The sequence below is a fragment of the Equus przewalskii genome, chromosome 16 (genome assembly GCF_037783145.1).
Source record: "Equus przewalskii isolate Varuska chromosome 16, EquPr2, whole genome shotgun sequence".
In the NCBI taxonomy this organism is placed as follows: Eukaryota; Metazoa; Chordata; class Mammalia; order Perissodactyla; family Equidae; genus Equus; species Equus przewalskii.
This window is the reverse complement of record NC_091846.1, coordinates 50020763-50040853: the sequence shown is the minus strand read 5'-3', so window position 1 is coordinate 50040853 and position 20091 is coordinate 50020763. Positions and strand designations below refer to the sequence as shown.

The 20091-nt window shown below is 34.1% G+C and overlaps 1 protein-coding gene across 30 annotated transcripts in view; it reads left to right on the top strand.

Annotated features, from left to right (window-relative positions):
• The window catches only part of MYCBP2 (MYC binding protein 2), a 256174-nt gene that overhangs the window by 115263 nt on the left and 120820 nt on the right, over positions 1 to 20091 (top strand). For all 30 annotated transcript variants that reach the window (XM_070578977.1, XM_070578975.1, XM_070578971.1 and 27 more), the window contains 8 exons: positions 2891 to 2982; positions 4982 to 5116; positions 6480 to 6563; positions 7910 to 8006; positions 9914 to 10106; positions 10607 to 10881; positions 14516 to 14737; positions 18626 to 18817. In XM_070578977.1, coding sequence (XP_070435078.1) covers positions 2891 to 2982; positions 4982 to 5116; positions 6480 to 6563; positions 7910 to 8006; positions 9914 to 10106; positions 10607 to 10881; positions 14516 to 14737; positions 18626 to 18817 — 1290 coding nt within the window. The remainder of the gene's footprint in view (positions 1 to 2890; positions 2983 to 4981; positions 5117 to 6479; positions 6564 to 7909; positions 8007 to 9913; positions 10107 to 10606; positions 10882 to 14515; positions 14738 to 18625; positions 18818 to 20091) is intronic.

Sequence of the window (20091 nt, the reverse complement as noted above, 5' to 3'; positions counted from 1 at the left end):
TGACTCTGTATTGCTAAAGCCAAGGGTCAAGTCTCAGTCCTCATCTTCCTTAACCAATCAACAGAATTTAATCCAATTGAGCTCTTCTTTGAAACACTTTCTTCACTTGGCTCCCAAGACACCACACTGGTTTCCTCGGTCTCACTGACTGCTCTTCTTACTCTTCTGCTGGTTACTAATTGTCTTCCTGACCTTTAAATGTTGGAATGCCAGAACTCAGTCTGGGACATCTTTTTAAAGTCTACTCACCCCATGGTGGTCCAGTCTTATGGCTTTAAGTATTTTTTCTCTGATCACTCTCAAACTTAGAGACCTCCAAAGTTATATATATAACTGCCTACTCTGCATCTCTACTTTTGATAGCTAATAGGCATTTTGGATGTAACACATTCAAAACTAGGCTTCTGATGATCTCTCTTAACTTGCTGTTCTCATGTTCTTCCCTATCCTAGTTAACTGACTCAGAATAGAGTTAACTTCATTCTTCCAATTACGCAGGCCAAAAATCTTGGAGTCATTCTTGACTTCTCTCTTTTCTTTCACACCCTGCGTCCACTTTATCAGCAAATATTGTTGGCTGCACTTTAAAAATAAATCCAGGATCTAACTACTTCTAAAAACTCTCCCTGGTACCAAGTTGATCCAAACCACAGCCATGCTCACCTGGATTATTACAGTACCCTCCCAACTTATATCCTCCTTATCTTCATGCTTTCTTCAGTCTGTTCTCAACACAGCAGTGTGATTCTCTTCAAATGTACACCAGAGAATGCCACCCCTCTGTTCAGATTTCTGCAGTGTCTTCCTATTTTGGAATAAAAGCCAAAGACCTCACAAGAGCCTACAAAACACCATCAGAACTGACTGCCATCATCACTCCATCCTTAAGTTATACTAGTTCCTTCATTCTAATCCAGTCACACCAGCCTGCCCTTGTTTCTCAAACATGCCAGGTGTAGTCAAGCCACAGGACCTTTGCACTTGCTGCTCCCTTTGACTACAACTCCTCACTATCTTCCTACCTTCGTGGCTCACTCTTCATCACCTTCAAATCTTGACTCCCTGGTGAGCCTAGTTAAAATTATAAATCTGGGGGCCGACCCCTTGGCCGAGTGGTTAAGTTCACACGCTCCGCTGCAGGCGGCCCAGTGTTTCGTCGGTTCGAGTCCTAGGCGCGGGCATGGCACCGCTCATCGAGCCACGCTGAGGCGGCATCCCACATGCAACAACTAGAAGGACCCGCAACTAAGAATATACAACTATGTACTGGGGGGCTTTGGGGAGGAAAAAAAAAAAGAAACTATAAATCTTCAGGCCAGCCCCAGTGGCCTAGTGGTTAAGTTTGGTGTGCTCTACTTCAACTGCCTGGGTTTGGTTCCTGGGCGGAGACCTAAACCACTGTCTATCAGTGGCCATGTTGTCACAGCGGCTTACATACAAAATAGAAGAAGATTGGCAATAGATGTTAGCTCAGGGTGAATCTTCCTCAGCAAAAACAAAAACACCTGTAAATCCTCTCCCTTACCACAAACTTATTCCCAATAGCCCCTGTTTTTTTGTTTGCATCGTTCACCCCTGTATGCCCAGTTCTTAGAACTATGCCTGGCACACAGTATGTATTCAGAAATATTTGTTAAACATAAGCAGGGGAGCCACGTTGGAGCAAATTATTAAGGATCTTTATATCACGCTAGGAAGAAGGAGATGAGAGACCATTGAAGAATTTTAGGTTAAGAAAATATTCTGATCAAATATTCATTTTAAAAAGAATACTAAGGATCATTAAACAAAAGCAAAAACCCTCAATTTTGTGGAATATTGATTAGAGCAAGGAGAGAATGGAGATAAGAAAACTAATTAGTTGTTATTAAAGTGTTCCAGCCAGTAACAGTGAATACAGTTGAATTGGCAAGTAATAGAATAGACATAGTGATGGCAGAGAGAGATGGAACAGAGGATTATTCCCGGTTTTTTGTCTGAGTGACTAGGTGAATGATAGTACCATTAATCAGAACAGGGAAGGAGAAGGGGAGAGATGAGTCGCTGTAGAACTAGTGAGATTGAGCTACCTGGGGGAATCCAACAACTGTTGAGAATCAGATCTTATGATAATACGTAATACATACTCTATATGTATTACGCCATTTTTTAACAAGACCTCTTGCTCATAATTCTTTATTTTCACTTAATATCGTAACTTCCCCTATTTGATATCTTCTTCTCTTCCTTCCTTTTCCCAGGCTCTTTGGTTCTCCTCATTTTCTCATAACCGTTTTTTTTCCACACTCCTTATCTCTCCTTTACCCATGCAATATTACTTTGAACTGTTTTTTTGTTCCTGTTTTTTTAAGAAGCTTTGTCTTCTGTTTTTCCTCTTTCTCTCCATAGCTAACATTTTCTAGCCTTTTTTGCTGGGTATTCTTCTGTGTTTTCCACAAGTATTATTTTATTTAATTCTCACAATTACAATGAAGCAGTAACTGTTAGTATCCATCTCCCATTTATGGATAAGTAAATTGGGTCCTAGGATCTCACAGCTAGTAAGTGATGAAGCAAGATTCTATCTCACTTAGATAAAATGCTTTGGTTGAGTTCTCTCATCTCCTTCAGATATTTATATCTGGTACAAAACTATTTGGAGAATTTGATATAAATAGATGAATGTGTAAATTAGGAAAAGTGAGATCAATATAGGCCAGAAAACATTTATATGTTTCTTAATTTAAATATATTTTTGTATATTTCACTTAACATTAAGAAAGCAGGTACTCTGATTTTTACACTCTGTATAGTCCAGCATATGTATTGGACACTTGCGAAATTATAAACATATTCATCTGATTTACATGACTGAATGACTGGGCACAATATGTTTTTCTCCTTTCCCCAGCTGTTTGAGTTGGGTCCTGATGGAGGAGATCATGAAACTGATGGCGACCTTCTTGCAGAGACTGATGTATTGGCTTATGACTGTGCTGCTAGGTAAAGATTTGTTCATTATTCAGTATAATCCTTATATACTTAAAATGAAAAATTCATTATAAGTGAATAAACATAGCTTAAAAAGGAAATTTTAAATAATCTTTTAATCATGCTTGAGAAATTAAATTTTATATTACCGTGAGTGTTGCTTTTAACAATGCTGCATTGAAACGAATAATATCTTTCACATTTGTATTTCACAAGATAAATTGAGTGTTTCTACATTGAAGATAAAATGGAAATATACACATATTTTACACACTTTTATCTTCATGCATCACTTAGAGAACACCTAATATGCTAGTGTTCTAGTGATGTGACACAATTACTTACTACCTGTAGCATTATGTACATAGTGTCAAATAGTCTCAGTGGGCCATAATTCAGATCCCCTGTGTATGCTGATACCGTGCCCATAGTATATGCTTGATTATAACACACCTGGGGAGGTGACCAGCTTTACTGGAACCTCTTAGGAGATTACCAGAATCAGGACATTTATTTGTGAAGGTTCATCAAGAAGAGACCTAGATTAGTCCTCTCTGTGTAATGCTAAGAATTTTCTCATCACTGTGTTGTGACAACTTAGTGATTTAAATCAGGGAATATTATGATGAAAAAAAATTAAAATTGAGCTTCTCAATAATAATAGTACACCATACTTCCTACAAGAATGATTTTAAGGAAACCTTGTGTGGTGTCCATAAGCTTTTTACTAGTGAAAATGTATATGTTCTGGAATAAGAATGGTGGTAAGGCATTGAATTTGCTTTAACAGATAAAGACTTTTGAGAACAAAATAGTTAACCTAAAGAAAATTTTGACTGTTTCTTCACGTGAGATGTGAACCAATATTAGGAGATAGTTTTTCAGTCATCTTTTATATTTTAAATGAATGAAGATTAGAGAAATTTCAGGAAAGTTAATTGGTTGATAAATTTTTAAGAAAGCCTTAAGATGCCATTGTCATTTAGCATTTATTTTTGAGCATGTGATTATGTCAAGAATATAATATATGGTTTCATGTATGAGAATCATCTAGATTTTCTTCATTTGCCTACTAACAAAGCTCAGATTCCTAAGGCCAACATTAAAGGACTTCCATAATCTTTCACAGCATCTTTTTTGACTTTCTACTTTCTACTCTCTTACATCTGTCGTAATGCTTTAACCTAACTGGACACCTTGCCTTTTCCAGACCCTGTTTTGTACTTTCATACATCTGTCGATCCATTCATCACATTCTTCCCCTTCCTACTTGCCCTTTATTCTTCTCTCTTTCCCAGTTACAACTGATACTCATTCCTTCTACTCTGTTACCTAAAACTTTGTAACTTGCTTATATCTTTATCAGATGCCCTTATTTTTATACATACCTTTTCTCTCCTAATTTAGTAAACTTTTTTGTGTAGTTACTGTGTGACAGTCACAATTCCAAACACTGTCTGAATTAACTCTAACCTCAGAACAACCCTATGAGCTAGACATTATTGTCATCCCTATTTTCAGATGAAGAAACTGAGGTACAGAGAAGATGTAGTAACTTGCCCAAGGTCGTGCAGCTAGCAGGTCACAAGCCAGGCCTGAACTCAGGCCATGTGACTCCAGAGCCGTTTTTTTAACATGCTACCTCTCAAAACACTGTAGTTAAATAAATAAATTATAGAATTGAAGTTCAGAGTTTTATTTTCCAACAAAACTGGCAAGGTTTTTTTTTCCAACAATTTAAAAAATTTTGTCTTATTTTAATATGAAAGTTTTAATTAGGCAAGTTTTAAAATTCAAGATGGGGGGAAGAAATGTAATTCCATCACCATAACACAAATACCTATTATCTGTATTTTTATTCAGACTTCCTAAAATCGAGGGTTTTTAACATTGTTTGACAAAGAATCTTGTAATACAATGAATTTTGTGTTTTTAAAAGCTTTAAAGAAATAAATGTATGTAACGGGGAAGTGCAAACACATTGTCTTTGACTTACTAATTTTTCTCTCAGAGAAAAGTATGCAATGATGTTTGATGAACCAGTTCTCCTGCAAGCTGGGTGGTGGTATGTAGCATGGGCTCGAGTGTCAGGACCCAGCAGTGACTGCGGCTCTCATGGGCAAGCTTCTATCACCACAGATGATGGGTAAGCGATTGTTTAAGTATTACTTAAGCAACTCATTTTTATTAGTGGAATACTGTTTTGAAAGCTTAGAGGTGTTTCAGTAGGATAAAAATCTTAGTAAGGCTAAAGCATAATATGACTGCTAAAAATTAAATTCATATCACCTCATGCCAGATTAAAGGTCTAGACAGAACAAGGAGGTAATAGGACTACTGTTCTTTGCTCTTGTCAGTTGGAATTTGTATGTATTTCTGGATGTTATGCTGTTTAAAAGCTTATTACCAAAGCAGAAATTATCTAGAGGAAAGTGACAAGGATAATGAGGAGTTTGGAAACCATAAAAAAGAAACATGTACTTACTATAAAATTCGACAGTGCTTATGAAAACAATAAATTGAGAAGCTTCAACGATATGAGATGTTATAGTTTTAATGAAATGTAGTGGAAAATTTACTGTTTAAATTTCATGTATAGAGTGCTTTTCAGTTTATAAATTTGATGCTCAAAAGAACTTTGTGGAGCAGTTATTAGCCCCATTTTATGCTCAGGGAAATAGAGAGACAAAAAGTGAAATGATTGGCTTTGAGTGATGCAGTAACTGTGTGGCAGGACCAAATCTGGACCTGGCGTCTCTTGACTCTAAGTCCAGCCTGCTTTATACTCTCTACTCTGGTTCATGTGTTTGAAAGGACCATCTTTTGTAGGAGAAATTCAATTTATTCTCTATTATTCTTGAACATAAACTATTTGATATGGGTAGAAGTTATATAGTAGTATATTTCAAATAGCTTTGTTCAACTCATAACAGAGCTGACCAAAAAAGAACAGACTAATTTATGAAGTCAGTTCCATGTTGCTGAATGTTCCAGTGGGATGCTTTAGAAAACTTAATTCTGTTGTTGTCTGTATCCTTTTCAACTTACACTGAGTTTGTATGCTGGAACCAGGGAGGCTGCTTTGATCCTGGACCATATGATTCCTATATACAGGTCATCCAACCTGGGAATATCATAGCATTTTGAAGCTAAAGCTTGTAATATATTTAGTTGAGCAGTTTTTAAGCAGATTTTAAATTGTTTTTAAGTAGAAATATTTTGTTAGAAGCTTATTGCTCTAGTTAAAGCTGGGCTGGGGGGTCGGGAGCGGGCAGGACAGCCACTCACCTAGCAGTTCCCGATCAGATTCAGTTCCTTTGTTTTACTAATAAAGCCATTCAGAGCTAGAACTAAAAACCATGCCTTTTCACTTGAATTGTTTTCCTTAAAGAATGAATCTCTATTCATCAGCATATGATTTGAAAACATGATTATTAAATTCCTTATTTCCTTCAATGAATTCTGAATCATGTTGTTTTTGGTATCATTGTTATTTTTTCTCTCCCTAGGGTTGTTTTCCAATTTAAGAGTTCAAAGAAATCAAATAATGGTACAGATGTTAATGCCGGTCAGATACCTCAATTATTATACAGGTATGTAGCATTTTTATAGTTAATTAATATGGTTTATTCTTTTACTGTAATGAGCTAGGATCACTATAAAATATACAGTAGAAGGGATGCTATTTGAGGCATTCAGCAAATTAGAATATACTGGTGGAAATATAGCTGCATTTAACAAAAATATTTAATGTTTTGCATATTTTTAAACATCTACATCAAGCTTAATTTTAAACTTAATGACTCAGATTATCTGTATTATGCCAATAACAATATTTTAATAATGTATTTTTTTAATCTATTGATTTTCTTACCAATTCCAGGATGTTATAAACTAATAAAATTTTTTAGAGAAATGAAATCAGTGTTTAGATGGGGGCTTTAGATGTAGACCCAATTGAGTTTTGGCAGTCTTATGTTTCTTGTTCATCTCACGATAGAACCAATTGAAAAATCACTTACTGCTGAAAAATGTCTGCTTTTAAGTGAAATATCAAAAAATAACTTACTCATGTGATAATATTTATTATATTTCTTGGTGGTAATTGAGACGTATATGGAAGCATATGCCTATATGTGTATCCATCTATTTCTAGGAGATTACTGCAATTATTTTTAGAATAAAAAATTCAAATAGGAGCCAGCCCAATGGCACAGTAGTTAAGTTCACATGCTCTGCTTTGGAAGCCCGGGGTTAGCAGATTCAGATCCTGGGTGCAGATGTACACACTTGCTCAACAAGCCATGCTGTGGTGGCATCCCACATACAAAATAGAGGAAGATTGGCAACAGATGTTAGCTCAGGGCCAATCTACCTCACCAAAAAAAAAAAAAAAAAAATCAAATAGATATATACTCTCACTTAAAAATGTCATTCTTACTTTAAGTAGTAAAAATCAAAGGAAATACCTCCAGAATAGTGATTCTCTGTCTCCCATATCTTCCTTTCTAGTAGTCACTTTAAGAATCTGGGTGATATAAACCTCACTTTTCCCAAGAAGGGACTTTTGCTTGTTTGTTTTTATGCAGTCTTGTATAGTTAGTAATCATAACGTAGCATTATGAGCATAAGTTGCTTAGACTACTCCTGGTAATAGTAGCATTACCAGAGAACATAAGTTATATATATTGTCTAGTAAGAGAAGAGATTCTCTACTACCCATTCTTACAAAGGTGAGATTTAAAAGATGAAGTGCTCCTGTGCTAGAAATGTTGCTTAGCATTGGAAAATGTTTCTAAAAAGCCCCATATTTGCATTTTACCTAAAAAAAAATTTAGATGTATAATTTAATTATTTTGCTATTGCAAAATGTATATTTTGAAGAGAAAAATGCCATTGGACTTTCCAACATAACTTTATGTGTGTCTGCTACCTTCAGACTTCCAACCAGTGATGGCAGTGCTTCAAAAGGGAAGCAGCAAACCAGTGAACCTGTACACATTTTAAAGAGATCTTTTGCAAGAACTGTCTCAGTGGTAAGCCTTTTTTAAGAATTTCAGCTTTTGTAGCCAGTGCTCAATTTCATTTTGGTGTTTAGCATTTAGCCACTCTTCTAAGAGTTTATCTCAGCATAGCTTTATGAACTCAGATTTGTTTTTGTATTAGCATTAACACCCAACTCCAGAGAATATGCACTTTAAATAATGGGAAGATAGAGAGGTTGACTGATTTTAACATGCCTTGCTATTTCTGAAATAATGGGTGGATTTTCTAATAAATCATGTATGAATACATATGCTGAAGGAGTCAGAAAGTGAAGGAAAATTTTGGGCTGGTTTTGACCAAAAAGTGTTCCTCTAATGCTTGAGGAACTAAATAAAAGAGTCATGTATCTAACTAGGGACTCTTGAGCTACTTGACTATCCCCATTCTACATTTAAAGATGCATAAAGTACCAAATTAATTTACGTCCCTGATGGGAATAGAGTGGAGTGGGAATAAAACTGTACTAAAAGTATATTAAAGTTTTTTCCTTATCACCTATTATTACCATATATGACTACTGTTTACATTTTGATGTTTGTGCTTCCAGACCATTTTTTATACACATGCAAGTTTATTAGTCTGTTATATACAGTGTGCTATACAACCTTCTTAGTTGTTTTTAATGATACTTTAAAGTTTTGCATCCTCCTTTTTAACATTTTCATAGTATGCACTATGGACATACTCCATGTTAGTACATTTGGCTCTATCTCAGTCTTGTGTTGCATAACGTCCCATAGAATGGTTGTACTTTAATTTATTCAACCCTATTCCTGTCAAAGGATTATTTGATTCTCGTTCTTTACTGTTATATCCGGTCTTTGATTATGTAGTTATGTGAATATTTCTACTGGAATTGTACTCATTTAAATTTTCATGTATATCAAATTGACCTTACGGCAGTTTACAGAGATTGTGCTTTGAATAAGAGACTGCAAGAATTTTGGTTCCTTGGTACCAAGTATTAAGGTCAATTTAGTGGTATCTTTTGATCCAAATAAGTATCTTTGACTTTGTTGTATCTTTTTCAGTGCTTTTTTCTGTGGTTAGTAATTCTTTTATATTTATGTCTAAGTGGTTTTGTGGTCATTAGGTAATTGTAATCCTTATATGAGAAACTTATTCAATCCTTTCTTTCAAAAGTTAAACTATAAACTCTTATTCTTGGTATTACTACACCAAAGGACTAGAATTTGGTGGGGATGAGGGAATAAGTGCTTTGCTTTGAGATTCGTCTAGTATCTGTCATCATGTAAGCATAATAAAACCTGCAGACCATGGGATGCTCACACCCTCAACTCGGATCCTAGAATTTTTAAATATCCAAATAAGAATTTTTTAGTATTTTCTAGTCAATTTTCATCTTCTGTTAACTTGTTTGTCAAAAGGTGGCTATAGTTTGTTTTGTAAAATTTAATATGTAGACGTAAGTTATTTGATACTGTCGCATATCTAATACTAAAATAGTTTATTATATTCAATAATTATTAAAGTGTTTAAAATATTTTTGGTTTATTTACATAAAACTACAGTCACAATGTAGAGTTTAATTTTCCTTTCAAGTAAACATGTATTTTTAAGTGTTTTCCCTTTTTTTTTCCTTACTTACATGATAAACTAGATAGATAGCACGGAAACTTAAAAATGTATTTTTAAAAAGGTAAATATTGAAGAAAGTTGTTTTTATAGTTGCCTAACTACCTGTTTTGTCAAGCTTCAAAGATGCTTCTAATGGTAATATAATGAATGAACTAATAGAACATCTAATATTTTGGCTACCAAAACTCAGTAAAAAGTTCAAGATAAAGTTTTGAAGTTGAATGTCATCTTTCCATTTGATTTAACTTATGGTGTCATTTGAACTAATTGTTATTTATTTTTTCATATTCTGGATTAGGAATGTTTTGAGTCATTGTTGAGTATTCTTCACTGGAGCTGGACCACCTTAGTCCTAGGAGTTGAAGAACTTAGAGGATTAAAAGGTTTCCAGTTCACAGCTACACTTCTAGATTTAGAGAGACTGCGCTTTGTGGGTACCTGTTGTCTGAGGTTATTGCGCGTCTATACCTGTGAAATTTACCCAGTGTCAGGTATGATGCATTTTTAAATTACTTTAGGGAGAAAATATTTGAGACATTGAGAAGTTTTATACAGGAAAACCAAGAGTTTAGATGCCCAGCTGCCTTTAAGCTGCTCCTAAAATGAAGGGAGAAAGTCGGCTTGCTATGGTGCTTATGTGTTTACTTATATAGAACCACTTAGATTCCATGTCATCCTCGTAACAAAAAGTCATGTTAGGCTAAAATTAAATACCTAAAGTGTTATTTTAAACAGATCCTGTCAAATAGAAATATTTTATTTTGAATTAATGTGGACTTAAATGCTCAAACTAGTGTTGTTATTATGTTTTTACTGTTAAGATTTTAAAACGAAATGCTTTTGGACCACACTTAATTTCTAAATTGTTTCGTTTCTAGGTGATGAGTACTTGTGATTTTTAGTTATATAGGACATTACTTGAATTATATTGAATGTTTCCATGCATATTTATTATTCTATTTAATTAGCTATCTGCTTTGTTCTCTCAAAGCTACAGGAAAAGCAGTTGTAGAAGAAACTAGCAAATTAGCAGAATGTATTGGAAAAACCAGAACTTTGTTAAGAAAGATTTTATCAGAAGGAGTTGATCACTGCATGGTGAAGTTGGATAATGATCCTCAAGGATATCTCAGTCAACCCTTGAGCCTCCTAGAAGCTGTCCTTCAGGAATGTCACAATACCTTTACTGCCTGTTTTCATTCTTTCTACCCAACTCCTGCCTTACAGTGGGCTTGCCTTTGTGATCTGCTGAATTGTTTGGATCAGGTAATTTAAGTTTGTAAAATGGTAGTTGCAAATATGACATACTGTATTACTTAGTACTCTTCAAGAAAATAAATTGCAGTTGTCTCAGTCTTTCTAACTTTTATGAAAGGTAAATTAGGAAATCAGTTTGGTATATGTGACTTAAATAATCAGAGTTAAAATTTTTTTCGTTTTGTGTTTATCATTTTTTAGCTATAAAATTGGCAGGCCTGTTGTGCAGCTGCTGATCTGCTCTCTGAATGTGTGGGTGAGTGTGTGTGTATAAGAGAGGGAGAGAACAGTAGTGAGGGAGGATGTGAGAGCAAAGACAGCACTAGAAGAGCAGTCACTTCTGCCCCACATCTGAGATCAGTCAGGAGAGAGCTGTGGGTGGACTTGGATGCTAACATCACTCATTGATTCGTTCACGAGGAAACCGTGACGCTCACAAGCGTGTCTGCCCCAAATCCCAGTTTCAAACACCTGAGGCGAAAATCTGAGAGAGCTAAAGAGAGAAATAGACAAATTCACATTGATACTTGGAGACTTCAGCACTCCTCTTTCAGTAATTAATAGAATAACTAGACCAAAAAATCAGTAGGGATACAGAAGATGTGCACAACACTGTTAACCACCTTGGCTTAACTGACATTTATAAAACAGAATGTGCAAGTGCAGTATACATGTTGTTTTCAAGTATACGTATAATGTTCACAAAGATAGATCATATGCTAGGCCATAAAATAAGCCTTAGTAAATTTCAAAAGATTAAATTCTTAAAAGTGTTTTCAGACCACAGTAGAATTAGAAATCAATAGCAACATATGCGGAGAAAAGCACCAAATGTTTGGAAAATAGACAACACTTGTAAGTAACCAGTGAATCAAAGAAGAAATCCAAAGGAAATTAGAAAATATTTCACACTGAAAGATAAAACTATTAAGATACCAAAATTTGTGAGATATAGCTAAAGCATTAACTAGAGAGAAATTTATGCTTGCTTATACTAGCAAGGGAAAAAGGTTTAAAATCAATGATCTAAGTTTCTACCTTAAGAAACCAGAAAGAAGAGCAAGTCAAAGCCGAAGTAAGAAGAAAGTAATAAAAGAAGGAAATAATAAAGATAAGAGCAGAAATCAGTGAAATAGAAAACAGAGAAAATTAGCAGTCAAAAGTTGGTTTCTTTGAATATAAAAAAAAATTAATAAATTCCTGCAAGTCTGATTGAGAGATAAGAGAGAAAGAAAAAACACAAAATACCAGTATCAGGCATGAAATAGGCAATATCGCTATAGATCCAACAGGTGTTAAGCTAAGAATAAGGAAATTTTATGAACAACTTCATACCAATAAATTATAACTTTAGATAAAGTAGACAAATTTCTTGAAAAATATAACTTAACTAAAACTGACACAATAAGAAATAAAAAAATCTGAATTGCTTTATATCCATTAAAAAATTGAATTCAGGGGCTGGCCCTGTGGCCGAGTGATTAAGTTAGCATGCTCCACCTCGTCAGCCCAGGGTTTCGCCGGTTCGCATCCTGGGTACAGACATGGCACCGTTCATCAAGCCATGCTCAGGTAGCATCCCACATGCTACAACTAGAAGGACCCACACTAAAAATATGCCACTATGTACTTGGAGGCTTTGGGAGAGAAAGGAAAAAATAAAATCTTAAAAAAAAAAAAATTGAATTCATTAGCAAAAACTTTCCCACACAAGAAAACTCCAGATCCAGATATTGTCACTGGTGAATTCTGTTAAACATATAAGAAAGAAAGAAGATCAATCTATTACAAACTCAGAAAATAAAGGAGACAACACTTCCCAACTAACTTTATCAAGGTAACCTTATCCTGATATCAAAATCTAACAAAGATTAAAAGAAAAAATTGTTACAAATATTACTCAGAAACATAGATGCAAAAGTTCTTAACAATATTATCAAATCAAATACAGCAATATAAAAAATATACCTAGTGGGGTTTATCTTAGAAATGCAAGTTTAGTTTAACATTCAAAAATCAACGTAGTTCATCATATTAGCTGAGTAAAGAGGGAAAATTGTGTGATCCTCTCAATAGAGACAGAAAAAGTATTTGACAGAATTAGCACTTAATCAGTGATGAAAACTTCTCAGCAAACGAGAATTTTTGAAGTTTGGAAGGAAGTTTTGAGGAAGAAAGGAAACTTCCTCAGTCTGGTAAAGGATATCTACAAAAAAATATACAGCTAACATCATATTTAGTTGTGAAATATTGATTACCCCCCTAAGTTCGGAAACAAGACACACAGTGTCTGTTCTCACTACTTCTATTCAACATTGTACTGGAAGTTCTAGCACCTCCTCCCCCTATAAAAAAACTCACTGTCACCACCAAGGCATCCTAGCCTAGTTGAAAGATATTCCAGAGGTCACAGCTGGGTAGGCAACTTTGTTTTTATGTTATTATTTTTAGCTATTAACATACTGAATTTATTTTTCTTGGCATTTAAAAAAAATTTATTTCATTATGGTAAGAACACTTAACATGAGATCTACCTTCTTAATGAATTTTGAGTGTGCAGTACAATACTGTTAACTACAGGTAGAGTGTTGTACAGCAGATCTCTAGCATTTATTCATCTTCCATAACTGAAACTTTAAACCCATTGAACAGCAATTCCCCATTTCCCCTCCCCTAGCGCCTAGCATCCACTGTTCTAGTCCCTGCTTCTGTGAGTTTGACTATTTGAGATACCTCATGTAGGTGAAATCATGCGGTATTTGTCTTTCTGTGACTGGCTTATTTCACATAGCATAGTGCCCTCCAGGTTCATCCATGCCATGTAGCAGGGTAGTCCATTGGGCCTCTCGATTTTCTGAGGCAAGATTATTGGTGGGACTAGTGCACAACTTAATTACTCTCTCAACTGCCAAGTCTGATGTGGTGGTTTTGTTCCTTTGCTACTGAACAGGCCAACTTCAACAAAGGTTCATTTAACGTGTAGAATGTTGCTTTACTTTTAGCCTGACTTATAACACAAATGTTTGATGAACTAAGTAATGTGTATACAATTTTTGTGAATTAGGATAGCCTATGTTAAGTTTTTAATGCTGTGTTATAGAATTTTACAAGTATGCTACTAATTTTTCTGAATAAACTGTACAGTGTGATGACATAAATTTTGTGACCCTAGTGAAATGTTATTAAAGTAGCATAATAACATTATGCTACATTAACATTAGTGAAACGTTATAGTAGCACAGAATTAGAATGTAAATCATTTATTTGTGGGAAATAGTTTCAGTGCTTATTTTTTGGAAGTGCCTTAGATGTGTACTAATTGGGAACTTTTTGATATCTTTCTTTAAGAGTAGAGCTGGAGAGCCCTGTGATTCTGAGGATATATAGATGTATAAATTCATTTGCTAAAGGACAGGAGGCTGATTTTTCATGACCATATTTCATAATTCTTCATCTTCATTGGGTAGTAAATTAAACAACCGCGTTTAAAGTATCGCTATCCTATAATAAGACAATTAAAATGACTGAATGCTAGAAAATTTTGGTATGATTTAAAAGGTTGTTTAACTCTTATATATCCATAAACTTGGATTATGTTGCTGCAGTATTTCTTTGACGAGGTGCGTATTTTTGTTTTTAAAAGGATATCCAAGAAGCAAACTTCAAGACGTCAAGTAGCCGACTCCTTGCAGCTGTCATGTCTGCTCTATGTCACACTTCTGTTAAGCTGACCTCTATCTTCCCTATTGCATATGACGGAGAAGTGCTACTACGATCAATTGTTAAGCAAGTTAGCACAGAGAATGACTCAACACTAGTTCACCGTTTTCCCCTTTTGGTAGCACATATGGAAAAACTCAGCCAGGTAGGTCTTTCTCTGAAATGTATTTTGTATTGAAGCACTAAAACTGTAACTGGAGGTGTCTTTAGCTTGATGCTTATTCTTCTAGATAGGTAAATATATTTACCAAATAATTATGTGTTTCACACAAAAAGCTGAAATTAAGAACAAAAACTTTGTCATGTTTACCTATAAATGAGCAATCTTTTTTCTCTAATTTTTTATTTTGAATGATCAATCCCTAACCTATAAAAAATTTGAGTGCACTACGCAATGAATTCCTATATATTTGTTTTATGCTGAACCATTTAAAGTTACAGATGCTATAAAGCAAACTTTTATATTCTGAATATAATATTTTAGATTGCCAAGATAGAATTCTAGGGAAATAAATAATGTTTAAAACATTTTTTTTGTAACATTTTGGTAAGTTAAAATAAGCAGTGTAAAACAATAGTCATGGGAAACATTCTTCAGGAACTGTTTGTAGTTTGTTAGAAAGCACTGTGGAGGAAAATTAACTTAAAGACCCATGAAAACTGTACATAATTACTACCAAGTTGATGAGAAGTAATCTTTAGAATAAAGCAAAAAAAAAAGAGTAGAAAATAGAATAGTTATCTTATTACTATACAGCAGCAGTCTTCTGTTGACTGAAACAACAAAATTTATGAGGAAAATTTCATATAGACATATAGAAACAAAAAAGGACGATGGCAGAATGAGAAGAAAATTTGTAGTTAGAATAATACCTTTGTGGGGTTACGGTAGAAATAATAAAAGTAAATGTAAGTGAGACTTTAGACAGTAAGCCAGAATGGGAAAAATTTTCATCCTTACTAGTAATTAAATGTGAGTAAAAGTTCTATTGAGGTATCAAGTTATTTGTAAAAAGATCAGGAAAAATAAATTTTTTCCTCTTATAAAGTCCTATGCTGATGAGGCTATGAGGAAACCTACTAAACTTATAGATGATTTATGGTATTATGTGATTTACCTAAATAATACTTTTCTTTCAGTCTTTCAGTGGGTATTTAGTGTGTGCTTGCTATTTACTGAGATTTTAATTAGGTACTAGTTGAGACAGGAATGAAAAAATAAATACAGCTCTTGAATTGGGGTTCTATAAATTGGAAGATGTTTTTACAAGATAAATTGTCAATTCGGTTTTGTGTGTGATAAGAATTTGCAAAGGAAATTATCCAAGGGATAATTGGAAGACTAAAGCTATATGTGTGTATTTTATTAAAAGGAAAAATGAAAAACCTTAATTAGAACCTTAAGTATTCATCATTAAGTGAAATAATTGAATTTGGATATGTCAACGTGATAGAATATGGTTCAGCCATTAAAAATAACTATATTTACGGGGCTGGCCCCGTGGCCGAGTGGTTAAGTTCGCGCGCTCCGCTGCAGGCGGCCCAATGTTTCGTTGGTTCGAATCCTGGGCGCGGACATGGCACTGCTCATTAAACCACGCTGAGGCAGCGTCCCACATGCCACAACTAGAAGGACACACAACAAAGAATATACAACTATGTACTGGGGGGCTTTGGGGAGAAAAAGGAAAAAAATAAAATCTTTAAAAAAAAAAAAAAAACTATATTTACTTTTAATATCAAGGCAGATGTTTTTAAATTTTTAAATTAAATCAGTAACCAAAAGTATATGACTATGTGAAATATGTAAGCAAAAGACATACATATGTTATAATATGTATATAATACATATTTTGGAAGAGAATACTGAGAAATGAAAATAATGCTTAGGTGATAAAGTTGGGGTAATCTATGTTTTTCTTTTGGAATTCCCTATAGTGTTGCAGTGTTTTCCTTAAAAATATAGTAAAATTTTAAAATATGTAAAAAACATTTTTGAGAAGTTCTAACATTTGGTAATTATTAACAATTGTATATTTGTATGTCTGTCTTAATGTTCTTTGAAGATATATCCTGGTTATTATATATTCTTCTACCTTCTTTTCAATATGTTATAAAATTCTACCATTTGAGTATAGCATAATATAGTTAATCCTTTATATACATATAATTATATATGTATGTATATTTAGATTATTCCCAATATGTCAGTATTTTAAGCAATGCTGCTGAAAATATCATTGAACAAATTTTTATGCATATTTATGGTGACTTTCCTAGAATAAATCTTCAGGAGTGGAAAAATTCTTAAGTCAAAAGAAAACATGTTAAGACTGCTACAAGTTGCCAAAATGCCATCCAGGAAGCTTGTGTCTGTCAGCTTGCTTAAGTGGGTGCCCCACCACTGGGGAATGAGAGTTCCTTTTTCTAAAATTTTAGTGGACAATGATGTGCTAATTTTTTTTTTTTTTTAGTCCTTCAACTAAAACATATTGACCCTATTAACTTTGTTTTCAGAGTATATGGAAAGCTTCTTGTATTAATCTTGTCAATTACTAATTAGAAACTAAATGGACATAACTAAATAAATACACTCCACTCATCCTCGTGCCCCACCCCCCAAATAAAGCCCTTCCAGATTATTGATTATGGAGTACAATTGGGGATTGAGTTTCGTCGAAAGCTAATTTTCTGAGATGTTCCAAAAAGTAAAGTTTTTGGAGAATGAAAATGATGTAAGGGATAAAAGAATTATAATTTTAACAAAATCAAGAGTTGATTATTTTAAAGCCAGGAAAACTAATTACGTAAGAAATCAACCTAAATGTTATGGTAATCTTATCTCCAAATGACTTTTTCTGGTCTAAGATTATACATTAAAAATATGTTGAGAGTGATTTATAATAACACTCATGATGATTTTAACTGAAGTTACTTTATTTCCTCTAATGGATTAAAAGTGCACTTAAGTACATATTTGATTTGTCTTGGGAAGAGAGATTTAACTCGAAGACCTTTTTCTACTCTAAGACTTTATCACTTTATGAAATCTGTTGAATCTGTTTTATATACTGTATCTTGTAAAAGCAGTGTGAAATGTAAGTATTGTGAAAAAAACTTGCTTGCTCAGGGGGCAACAAGGTGATTTTGATAACTGAATCATGGCAAATAGTTCCCCTGATTTTACAGATGAAGTTGAGGCACTATGAAAAAACTGGAACTGAGTCCCAAATTGTTTGATTCCCTACTCCACAGTAAAACTGAAACGGTCATTGGTCATGATTGGCTCCCTGATGAAATTGAATGCATTTTGCTTTCTGTTCACATAGGCTAAAAGATATTGAAGATGGTAAAAGAGATAAATAATGCTCATGTTGGATATCAGTTTTAAATAAATCATCTTTCCCTTTTTTTCTGAAAAAAAAATTTTCCCATGGGTTTTTAATAAGACTGTGTAATTTCTATCTTGAAATTTTTCCATTGGTAGAGGTTGGGATTTCTTATCTTCACTTATGAAATCTGGTACAGTAGAAATTGTAAAACTGCATAGGAATATTTGTAGTAGAATTCCATATTTTTATTACATTCATGTACAGAAAGAATTTTATTAGAAAATAGATTTGTACAGACTATTTCTCAGTTGCTTTACCTCTATATATACCAGAAATAATCATCTCAGATTAGGATCTTGTCCTATAGAAAAAGCTTAAATAGGAAGAGTTTTTTTCTGTCGTATACAATCATTATTGAAGAGTTGAATAAGTGAAAAAGACTCAAAGGTAATAAAAACACAAACTCCTTGTAAATGTGTGCTGTTTCTATAATATACAGAGACTAGTCATTCAAAAGACTTCCAAGTGAAAAGCAGATCTAGTGACACTCCGTGTACAACTGGGTAGGTTTCTAGTCATAAACTCAAGTCTGAATTTTAAAGGTATCGTCTAGAAAGACAAGATTTTGCAATTGAGTACTCATGTGATGGAAAATAAAGCAGTATCTTGGAAATGTTTTTTTTTTTTTTCACGTGTCATAGAATGAAGAGAATATCTCAGGGATGACAAGCTTCCGTGAAGTTCTGGAGAAAATGCTGGTTATTGTTGTGCTCCCAGTCAGGAACAGCCTGAGGAGAGAAAATGAGCTGTTCTCCTCCCACCTGGTCTCCAACACCTGTGGACTACTGGCCAGTATTGTCAGTGAACTGACAGCATCAGCCCTGGGATCTGAGGTGATGTTATATTTTGAGTTTGGATAATAAGTACGTGTTCAAACTTTCCTCATAGTTTCTTTTTTCATATACTTTGGCTTTGTAGAAACTCATTTTAACCCCATTGTATTTTTTTTCCCTTAAGAAAAGAAATACCTTCAAGCTAGGCTGTTTGTTTTACCCTTTCTTATACCCCTTCTCTACTCTTACGTGCTTCCTCTCTCTCGTCAGTTTACCCAGGATGTCACAGTAATACAAAGTGTATGTTTTCCCCTTACCTGCTCCATTGCACAGCCTCACTGCCATGTCCCAATAAAAGCAAAAGCAGTTCACATCGCTGGGTGATGAGTAATAGAAGTAGGACTAATAATAACATACAGTGGGGAAAAGGTAAAGAGGTTCAAACCTTAGCTCTGCCCACTTGATTGACCCTGGACAAATATGTATGTAAAATAGGAATAATAATTTTTAATTTCACTTATATCACAGGTTTTTTAAATTGTAGTAAATATAGATAACAAAATTTACTATTCTAACCATTTTTGTGTGTACAGTTGAGTGGCATTAAGTACATTTACGTTGTTCTACAGCCATTATCACAAAGTTTTAAAAAGATCAAATATAATGTTTGAGAAAACGACTTTGAAACATTTTAAAGTGCCTTTACATTTTGTAAAGTAACGTTATTTTTCACTATTTCCGTGCCCTGCTCACTCTGTTTTATAATTTATCTAAATATTTTGACTGAATGTGGAGAATGTTTTTTCCCAAAAAAGCAGACAGTAGATTGGTTTTGAAAATCATGTCATAATGTGAAATATCTCATATCATTGAAATGAATGTTTAATAACCAGCATGTACTCAATGCTCCCAGGCCTTAAGTTTTTCACTAAGGAACATCTTTCCTGTATTTTACTGTTATAATTACTAGTTTCGCTTTTTCTTACTTATAGATTTACTTTAGAATCTATTCTGAATGAATGCATCTGGTGTCATTTATTACTGATTCATAGTGACAGTTTAGCCTTTAGGATTTCTAAATGATTTCATGCACCTGAGCAGATTTTAGTGTCTCACCCTGGGAAGCACTTCCTCTATTTTTTTATCAGCTTTGACTTTGGCCTAGGAGGCCATTGAAGCCTTTGTCAGAAAATTTAAATTTTTTTTCGCTTATTCATTCAGCCTATGATATGCTTGCCTTCTGTCCTAGGTCCTGGAGGAAAAAGTCTATAATGCGTACTTCTCCCTCAGAAGGTTACTATCTAGTTATCCTCTGTGAACTTCCCTTTCTAATG